The sequence below is a fragment of the Lepisma saccharinum genome, chromosome 7 (assembly GCF_977018435.1).
Source record: "Lepisma saccharinum chromosome 7, izLepSacc3.1, whole genome shotgun sequence".
NCBI lineage: Eukaryota > Metazoa > Arthropoda > Insecta > Zygentoma > Lepismatidae > Lepisma > Lepisma saccharinum.
The window spans coordinates 84894730-84905722 of record NC_139235.1 but is presented as its reverse complement, the minus strand read 5'-3'; the positions used below and the strand labels follow the sequence as shown (position 1 = coordinate 84905722).

Sequence of the window (10993 nt, the reverse complement as noted above, 5' to 3'; positions counted from 1 at the left end):
CTATATTATCGCAGTACTAACATCATTACAATGAATAAAAAATAATTTATGTATTTATTATTATATACCTGAGCATGTCACATTTTCTCGTTTTTTTACTTTGCCTGTAATTATCGTCATCAATTCTTAAATTACCCAGTACAGTGCGATGACGTAAGATATTCCGATTTAATTTCATAGATTTCCTTTATTTTAAAAAAAAATATAATAAATGGATGAAGGCACAATGACAAAAACATACGTATGTGGACGACAATACCCCACAGAAGATTATACCATGATTATACTCTCTGACTTAACTGACTGTATGTCTAGACGCCAGATCCTCGTTGGTGTACTACCATATGCATTACGTGGAAGAGAGGAGGTTGACATTGGGGTGTCTTTGCAAAGGTATTCTGGACTAAGTATGTGGCAACATGGCATTTTCGAAAGACTTTCTCCTTTTCATTTTTCTCTATGTACACCAAGAACGGAGTTGCCCAATATACAGCGTGTCCACAATGAGACTCCAACATTTTGAAAGTCTATAACTTTTTCATTTCAGATTGTACAGCTGTGATTCCGGAAGAAGCAGAAGCAGAAACTCAAAAAGTTTATTTGGTAACGTTTTAGTGCGCGCAATAGCCGTAGTGGCGCTGCAACAATCGATTATTTGAAAATGGAGATTCCAAACGAGCGTGCACAGGTTCATTCGAAAGGAGCCCACAGAAGTCAGAAAGACAAGCAGTGAAGAACTGTGTGAACTGTCGACCGTTTCATGCCAAGTTCTCTCGCTGCTTGTCTTACTGACGTCTCTGGACTCCTTTCGAATGACCTCCACACATTTTCTACAACCTGTTCCTGGATTCTGGGTTTACCACCACCGTGTCCTTTCAAAACATTGCCGGTCGCCAAAAACTGATCACACCACTTCTTTATAGTCTTGAATGTCGGAGGACCTTATTGTACACACGACGAAAGTTTCGATGCACTTGAATAACTGATTTTGTTTCTGCATACCACCACACAACCTGTGCACGCTCGTTTGGAACCTCCATTTTCAAACAATCGATTGTTGCAGCGCCACTACGGCTATTGCGCGCACTAAAACGTTACCAAATAAACTTTTTGAGTTTCTGCTTCTGCTTCTTCCGGAATCACAGCTGTACAATCTGAAATGAAAAAGTTATAGACTTTCAATATGTTGGAGTCTCATTGTGGACACACTGTATATTAAACTTACTTTAAGGTGTGTGTTTTTTGGACGGGGAGGGGTAAAAGTTAATTGAATCTCCAAATTTATTGTTTTTACGAAGCAGCAAACGAGACTGAATGACTGACTAAAGGGAGCATAGTATAGTATGTGTACTGAGAAACTACAACTCGAAATATTATTATACACTCCGTGCTACAGTTTCGTTTAATGGCTAAAAAAAAATACTAGAATCTTTGAATTCATAAATTAGATTGTAACTCAAAATCATGGTGTATAAAGAGATGGAAGAGTCAATCACGCAAGTACAAAATTTGAAGAAGAAAAAGAAGGCCACAGGCAGTCGACGCAGAGCGCTCATCTGTTCCCTTGCATCTGTTCTCTGTCCCTACTTATGCGAAGATGGCGTATGCTATAAGATCTATAAGTGGCCAGGTAATTTTTATTACGTTAAATTGTTATCTGAAATGTTTATATTGATTATTTCACATGCTGCTGGATGTTAGATAATGATAAACAATAAAAATGTGCACCAACTTCACCGGTTCGTAAGCAGTACAACAGCTGAAAAGTTTGCAAGACTGTTACATAAATCTAATTTTTCACTTGTTATTTTTAGAATTGTTCTATTACTTTTTGAAAAAGAGTGGCCACCTCTGTAAGCCGTAAGAAGTGTGACCTGCATAGATTGAGCATTATAAGCAGCTGATTCAGTAATTAATTATTTGCATGGAAATGCAATTATTAAAAGCCGGCTTGGTGATATATTGTTTAGCATATCACACTGCGAAGCAAGGGGGTTCCAGTTTCAGTATCTGAGAAGACCTAGCTGTGATTCTTTTGGGCATTTTCAAAAATTCCTCGATGATGCTCATCCTCGCGAGTAAACGAAAGCATTTGAGAAACGACATAAAAAAAATACAACGTAATGCATGGAACTTTTTGTGTAACCTTATGTGGACATGATAATTTATTGAAATGTTTTACTACCTCTGTCCCATAATTATAGTCCGGTATGTCAAAATGGTAACTTTTTATTTATGTTCTTTTGGATACTTGATCGGCCAATTTGTACTGATCCTTGAGTAATAACGTTGTATGACTCCTTCCCGTGTTTCATTTTCTTCTTCTGTATACACAAGTGTCACAGTTTGAATATCGGACAAGTATTTTGTGACAACAAACAAAAAAGTGTACCGGACAATAATTACGGGACAGAGGGAGTAATAAGTAATGCCAGCTTTAACCTTTCTAGCACACATAAGAGTATATCAGTTACCTACAATGTGACCTTTCTCCTATCATGTGTAATCAAGGGTTCCCGGGTTCGATACCCGGTGGAGGCACATAGTGGTTTGGGGTAAATTTCTCGTATCGGACAAACGGATTTCTTCAAATTTACAGGAGAAATTACTTACCGAATGCAGTTTCTTTAGACTTGTGGAAGCTCGGGGAAGTGTTTTCTCGCATCGTTCATTGAATTTTGCCGGTAAATCATCTATTTTTCGATATAAATGTGTGACCGATGCACGAAAGCTCTTGCATCCATTTACTTCCAGGTGGATGTAGCCTGTGTCCGATGACGTAATCCCGGTCAGTGTTTCCAAACACGTGTTTTTGTAACTGAAGAAGGTACGTTTCCGCAAATGGTTTGTGGGGCTACGTGTCAATGGTTCATGGGGCTATGTGTCAATGGTTCGTGGGGCTATGCGTCAATGGTTCGTGGGGCTATGCGAGAATGGTGTGTGGGGCTATGCATATTTATTTCGAAACAAATTTTTCACTATTGTAACCTATAGTGACCCTACCTAACCTAACCTTACCGGAAATGGTTCGTGGGGCTATGTATGAATGGTTCGTGGGGCTATGCGTCAATGGTTTGTGGGGCTACGTAGGTATTTTTGGGTGCAGTGGGATGGAAACACTGCATGCCGAGTACGGTAGTGAAACTGTGACCGCCATTTTGCGTGTTACCGAAGGCAAAAAGAAACGAAGAAAACTTACTCGATATGTCGCAAATAGAGCTTATTTCCGTGAAATAAGTAAAATGCCACTTTCAGCGATGTTTCTCAATGCAGAATACGTAAGTACGAATATTCAAATTAAATGAACTAGCAAATTTCAGCCGTTTGTCCGATACGAGAAATTTACCGTGGTTTGGATCTCACTTTAAACTGTAGGTCCAGTCCCGATTAGCCTTACTGTGCATAAAGTGGGCTTCAAACACCAAATCAACCAATGAATCTCCCATCATGTTGCTGTCAGAGTTTAATTCCTATACCAGTTAAAACGTGAAATAAAACTAATTTTGATTCATATTTTTCCCCCATTGCATAAAAATCAGATTTTCCAATTATGTTAATTTTCCTTTTTTTGTAATTGCAGCATTGTGATGTTAATAATGCATAGAAATAAATCTTGAAAGATTTCTGCAAGATTTTAAAAGGAAACTAGATACTTGTATTATAATACATTGTTTAATTTGCTTATTTGCATGCCAGAGTGAGTAAAGTATGAGTTTACAAAACCACATTTAAGTTGTTGACCTTGCGCATTGCATTCATACATAAAAGTAGTAAAATTGCCAAACTGAATGTACAATTTTGATTTATGCTCATCTTTCTCATTTCCACAGGCTCCCCCTCCCTCCACTCCTGATTTTATGTTATGTTACAAGCTTTTTACATACATGTTTAAACTGCAATTTGTCTAAAATATTGTCCTTCTACACTAGTGACAGCTTAACAGTTCTTGTATCAGTCAGAAACTAGAATTGTAGTAATATGCTAGACAGTGACGATCAAATAAAAATCAGCTCAGCAATACTTACCAATTTACTGTTGCTATTTAGAAGTTTAGTCCTCAAATTTTTATTTATTTATTACAGGGGTTAATACATTAAAATTTCAATCTCCGGGAAACTACTCAAATTTTCTGATTTTGCAAAGTTTCTGTTGTATTTATAGCATTGTTTGTACATTTGTGCAATCCGATGTAGCTTATTTTCAGTCTAGTTTCCCCACAATGTGGGACTGATTCGGTGCATAGCAACAGCATTGCATGGTTTGTGCTAGACAGGTGAACTCTCGGCAAGCACATTCACAGCTTTCCATTTATCTCATGAATACTTTCCCCTTGCTCTGATAACAGTGATCTGTCTCAAATTTACAGATTGAATGTAGGTGGCCTAACAGCACGTGAATGATTACAAAATAAAAAGAAGGCATGATTTTTCAAATAAATATAATATGAACGTATTAATGGTGGTACTAGTTTACTATCCTTCGGACACATTTCTTCAGTTCTACAGAAGAAACTACTTACTGAAATAAGTTCCTGTAGCATTGTCTAACATCGGGAAGGTGTTTTGTGTGAAATTCAGGTAAGTTTTCCGTATCATGGAAACGGATTTCTTCAAATTTAAAAGTTTGGGTGCAAAAATCATTCACGGAATGTTCCACGAAGCAGATAGGTAAATACGAATGTCAAAAACTAACGACACTCAGAAGTTATAGGTGTCCGAAGGATAGTAAACATTTACCGGTATGGACTGCTGCTACCATCTAGGTCATGGAGTATGAAGGGGTCATGCATGAGGTGCAAAGGAGTTTTCTGAATCTGCATGTTTACGTTGCATTGAGCTATTTGGTACTTTTCCGTAGCATGGCGAAAATATTTACAATTTCAGAGATACTTGTAATAGATACATAGTTGCTCAGAATTAACATAGCACCCCTAAATGCTTTCATTGTCAGGTTTAGGGCTCTTAACATTCAAGTAACATCCCTAAATGCTCTCAATAGTTCATCATGTTTTACCGACTACACCACTAGTGCTCTTAAATCATATGTATGCCCTCAAGACTGAAAAGTGACCAATCCAAGACTTGTGTGTTACACCTGTAGGGCCGGTTGTATAAACATCACTAACTGGAGATCAGATTTGACCTATGATCCAGGAGTGAGCTAAGTTCAAGCTTCTATCATGTTGTATAAAGCTAATTGTCGATCTTAGATCAGATCCTGATCTTGGGTCAAAGAAATACGTTTGGCAACGTGGCAAATCCAGACATGTCGCTAGTGTGCCTGTTATGTTGCCAATTGTCCAACACTGAACAGCAAACAATTTAAAGTCTGTTTCGGAAATTGTATGTATTTAATATTTGAATAAAGAATAAATCTGAGGTGCTGGACGTAGTAAATATTCAAACATGTTGCAAATTTAGTAAAATCATGTAAATTGATACTTGACTGACATTTATTGCTTGTGCGAGTTCCATGTGGATGATTTGTCATTGACAACGAAAGCAACTATCGGCTCTCGGTTGCAAAGGGGAGAAAAATGTGCTGGCATAAATATAATTTTTTTTTAAAAAAATCTGTATTTCTTTTTAATGCTAAAACAACTTTCTTATATTCGGATTTAGAGCTATTGTTCATGTTAAGGAGATGTTTATTATATTTATTTTGTGATTGCACGATAAAGTGTTACAGGTGGACCATTAGTTCCTGTAAGTAGTATACAAAATTTTTCTTGTACTTAATTGAGTAACCTACGTTGTGAAAGGTAAAGTGTGTTTGCGTTTTCCAGAATGGAAAGAAATATTGAAACAACAACGGCGTTTGTCTCTCGGATGTAAATTATACCCAAAACAAATAATATTCGAAATAAAATATGTGTTATTTATATATCGGGAGGAGAGAAAGCTTAACCAACTAAAATGCGACGTGCTCGGTTCATATAGCAGTAGATATATACACTACAGCCAAAGTTATATGCTTTGTTGCATTCTGCGGACAAAATGGAATTGCAATAACACTTGGCTGGATGCAGTAAAGCGAAATGGTAATATTTTTATACTCCCTCTTCATCCCAATGCAAGTTTTCCAATGATATCAACAAGAAAACGTAAGCGGGTCATATTTTCGGTTTGTATCAACACTCGATTGTTCTCAAATTACTTTTCTCTGATCGTGCAATTAAACAATGTTACAATATGCTCTTGCAGTCATTTAAGGCAAATTGCAAGAAAAAAATACATGGTATTTCAAACAGTAAATAACAAAGAAAAATGGAAGAAATATTTATCATTGTTCACCTCGTTGTGGATGCTTCTTCTTTATTATTATGGAAACAGGATTTTATGAATTGATTCTCCCGTTTTGCCGCATACGTTCACTTGCAACACATTTTACAAGCAAATATCCATTAGTACAGTCCATGGTACAGCCATGTTACAACAGCTGAACTATGGTCAATGTCTGCTGATTGGAGAAAAATCGCAGAACAACTTTGATCACAGATCACAGGGATTTAATCTCAGTTCAACTTTTATACAACACAAAATCAGAGTTCAGCGTGACTGCAGATCAATTTTACTGGCTAATCGAGGATCAGCTGTTTTATACAATCGGGCCGTAAAGTTATAAAAACATGTGACATATATTAGCCATTCCAGCATTCTCCTGGGAGTAACCTATCATCTCTAAATTGTGCTTTTGTCTGAATTTCCAGGCACCCTGGTCACTAGCCTTTCAACTGCAGCAACTAAGATGCTACCACCTCACTGCAGTTGCATCACAGTTGAATGTTCCTATGAGCAAATTCGACAAGAATGCAAAGCTGCCATATGATAGCCTCCTTAAGAACTTGGAAGTCGTGCGAAAAAGGTAAGGTTATTTTTAATTTCACTTCTTGAATGGCATTTGAAAATGCAGAAAATTGAAGAAATTGGTTTGAGGGTATTAGTGGAAACCAAGGTGGTTCATAAAAACTAGCAACAGCCTGTCGAGGGCCCCAGGGCCTGCCAAGTGACTTTTCATGTACACATGGCTGGAAAATGATCAGTAAAAGTCAGTTTTTTTCATCTTGGTCTGTAATTTCTCAGTTTTTTTCAAAAACTGTCAGTAAAGCCAGTATTTCTATGTTTATGTGACTACTATTTGCATTTTTTTAAAATTTTGTAGCTCCATTTTCCGGGATACATGATGACTGCTTAAGGAGATGAATTTGTTTCAATTATTTTGTTTAAATAAGGAATGTTATTAGCACAATAATGAAAAATTGTTTTATCTTGAATAAATAGGTGTGGGAAGGCTGGCTATGGGGATGGTGGAGGCCAGATAATAATATTATTATTAATATTTATGATACCCTACTTTTACTTATAGGATGGCAATTTATTGACATAGTGTAAATAAACTGGTCACTTAAATCAGTAATTTTGACCACTTGATTATTTTCCACCCCTGTGTATACATTTCGTACACACCTGAAAACCTCAGGGGGCTTGATAAAAAAATGAAGTTTAATTAACATCTCATGGAAAATAATCTATCGATCAACGAGTCCCAGTGAAGCACATCTCAATGACTAGAATATGCTCCTACGTGTGATTGATAATTACAACTTCATTAACTTGATTTACACAAGCTATAGACTTTTATGTTTAATTTGCATTAGAGATTCATGTATATTGTGTCAATTTGTGAACTTCTGTTGAAAGTGTAAATATATTGGTAATAGGGGCATTCCACAAAAAGTGGTCCTATTCCATTCAAATAAAATTGATTAATCTGAACATTTATTAGTGGTTTTCATTGCTTTATGGCGAAGCGGGACAATTACACACCAGTTGTGCATTTATTTCAATATTGTCGGATTGGGCACTGCTATTTAAAAAAGGGTTTAGTATGCGAGGGAGTATGAATTTCTCTCAATGTTGCAAGTGAAACTGTTTTTCAAATTTATTAGTAAGCTAGACACGATGTTTGAAAAATATGATTAATAAGTATTTACAGAATCCCATGTATTATTTATGGGAAATAAACTTCAAGTTACGCCTAATCAAATGGGAGTTTCGACTTTCCCTTCTACTATGACATAGTTCAATGTGTCCTTTCCCATCCATGTACTTTTCTACATCATTGGATGTTTGATATTCCCAAGAGAACGAATAAAATAATGGTCCTATAAGCCTAATGCATTTCTCCTTACCTCCTACGGCCATCTTGGCAGTGTTGCCAAACCTGATGTTCATAAAAGAGCTAAATTTCATTGTTAATAGAGCTAAAAGATTACTTTTAAGGACCTAGACTAACGAAGGCTGCATAAAGTGCCTCCTAGGGTAATTTTAGGTGTCAGAGGGGAGGGGGGTTGTTTGCTGCAGCTATTACCGTTAGCTTTAAAGTGATGGCAATTTATTCTTAGTTTTCACCACCTAGATTTGGCGGCATCACCCATCTCAATCAGAGGCCAGCATAATGTGCATTTTACCTACCCACTGCCCGCTTGCCGCGAGGACAGGTATACCTGCTCGCCTGCCCACGGCAATGAGTCGACTTGCGTCTTTACCCGGGTTCTTCGTCTTCCAGGTGCTCTGCGCTTACAAGGTAACTGAGCATTCAACAAGACCCGGGCGCCTGCAAAACCTGCTGGAAGGAAACAGCCCTCCGGCAGCGTGTCGCTCCAGGTGTTTCATCACCACGTGGACAGCTTCAGCCAGTGTTGCCTACTTACGTAGGTTGTAAATCCTACGAGGTCCTAGGAGGAGCTCTCTCCTCCAAGGAGAATTTATATACTTAGCGATTTCAGTTCAGCGTAAGCAGTTTTTATCTTATTGCCAGGAAATGCACGCAGTATTACAGCTTCATTTATTTAAATGAATGATCGAGCAAACAAAAATCTCCTCACTGAAAACTAATTGCTTTTCATTGCATGGTGCCTTAACCAGGCACGCAGTGGCGCAACCAGAGGGGGTAGGGTGCATTGCTCACAAGCTTGGACGGAAATTAAGTCTAGCGGAAGGGTCAGGGTGGGGGTCAAACATTAAAGTACAAGAAAAAACAGACTAGCAGAATTTAAGAGTAGCAGGGCTAAAGGGTACTCAAGATGGAATTAATTTTCATATTTTTCTTGCATTTTCCTTCCAGACGGCCAAGGGCACCTGCAGAGGGGGAATGGAGGAGTAATTGCAACCCCTTGATTTCAAATTTTATGAAAGTAGAAATATATTATAAAATATTATCCAGTCTCATCAAGTTCAATGCCGTAGCAAAGGGGTAGCGGGAGTCGGCCCTGAGCGCCGAACGATCTAAGTGAGAAAAGTTTTAAAACAGAGAATGCTATGGCTGCCCGTGATATTATTTGCTATTAATGTTGGTTTGTTACGAGTTGGATGAATTGATTATGTAATACGTCGCTCCATGTGAAAAGAAAATATTGTAGATGGAAATTTTACATGCCATATGTCTGTACATTCGGAATGCATTTATCATGCACTTTCTTTCTTTCAAAAACAGTTTGTGTGCTTGTTTTCCATTATTAGCTAATGTGAAATTGACGTGTTGAAAAAAAATATTTCTAATCCTCTGTTTCAACACAAATGCGCGTGAGAACCGACTTCTACCCCCTTTTTGCGTGATTTATGAGGATTATAATGCCTTTCATGCTACTTTATTACTATTATTGTGATTGTTCTTGTTGGCACGTTTATCCAAGTACTTGGCCCTACCCCCCAAACGAGGGTAACGGCAATGGCCCTGGCTGGCTACGGCCCTGGTGTTCGCAGTAGAACAGTGTGTTGTTCGACTCGCGACCTCAGCGTCGAACGTGACATGTTTCAGTCCTGTCCTATATCACTATATATACGTATATTGGTTGTTTACGACATATACTTATGGATCCTGTGCCACGGAAAACCTATTTCAATGTGTGTGTGGGGGGGGGGGGGGGTAGCAACATTCGTAAATCTCATTTCATTGGTGATGTGGCTTACGAAGCTTCGAGTTCCCTTTTTTAAGTAGTGAAAATCTATTGCAGTTGGCAACACTGCAGAACGGTGTGGGCCAGGTGCAGTTTCTACTCGAAGCAACTACGTCATGCAGAGGGAGGGGTCTGCAGTTGATGGAAAGAACGAACTGAGACCTACTAGGTATCGTAAGACTGCGGGTACCCGGCGGGTCTACAATGCCTGCCAGGAACGATCTGTGCAGGTGGGCATACAAGCTGCTCAAGCGAGGGTGTTGCGCAGGTTGCATGGCATTTCAGGAGCGATGTCTCGCGAACGGGTCTGCTCCAGGTCTTGTGCAGGCCTTTAATCTCAATACTCCAATGATGTTGATATGAAATCAAAAATAAAGGATTTCCGGATAACAATATTTTCATCTTCATCTTATGCATGGCGCAATATATAAAAATTGCTGGGGAGGTAAGAGGGGATGGTTGACGCAGGGTATATATGAATATCACGTCATGTGCAAAATGTACACTCATGGCAAAAGTTGGTCTTTATGGGCCAGGGCCAGTGGTGGCAGAAGGTGGGTGCTACAGTTCACAGCTAAATGAGTGCATGAAACAGCCAGATCTGGCTCCAAAAGAGCGAAGTTGGCAACAGTGATTGGCAGCTGCCCCAGTGAGAAAAACCTAGAGGAAATTGTCCTTCTCCCCCTTAAGGTTGACATTTTGTGAATGTATATAATTTGCATATTTCATGAACAAAAATTACTATTACCTGTAGCCTATATGCTTCACAGACAAATGCATGTTGCTACATTTTTAAAGCGTCACACACTTGGCAAATTTTTGGTAATGCATTTCATGCATTCACGCTATGTCATCATACCCAGGTTTGTTTTCATTTGTTAGCAGACACCACAAAGTGTTTTATAATTCTATGATTCATTATAAATATTTTAATCCAGTCTCATGTCTAGAACCTTGCATTATGTTTGTGAAATGTCACACACTTAACGCTGGAATGCCCCAATACAATTTGGAAAAAATATTTAACACCTACAA

At 38.3% G+C, this 10993-nt stretch overlaps 1 protein-coding gene across 1 annotated transcript in view; it reads left to right on the top strand.

Annotated features, from left to right (window-relative positions):
- The first annotated feature begins 1523 nt into the window (after positions 1-1523).
- The window catches only part of LOC145989981 (putative aconitate hydratase, mitochondrial), a 45654-nt gene continuing 36184 nt past the window's right edge, over positions 1524-10993 (top strand). The window contains exons 1-2 of the mRNA XM_083125539.1: positions 1524-1630; positions 6710-6864. Of these exons, the coding sequence (XP_082981665.1) occupies positions 1598-1630; positions 6710-6864 (188 nt within the window). The 5' untranslated portion in view covers positions 1524-1597. The remainder of the gene's footprint in view (positions 1631-6709; positions 6865-10993) is intronic.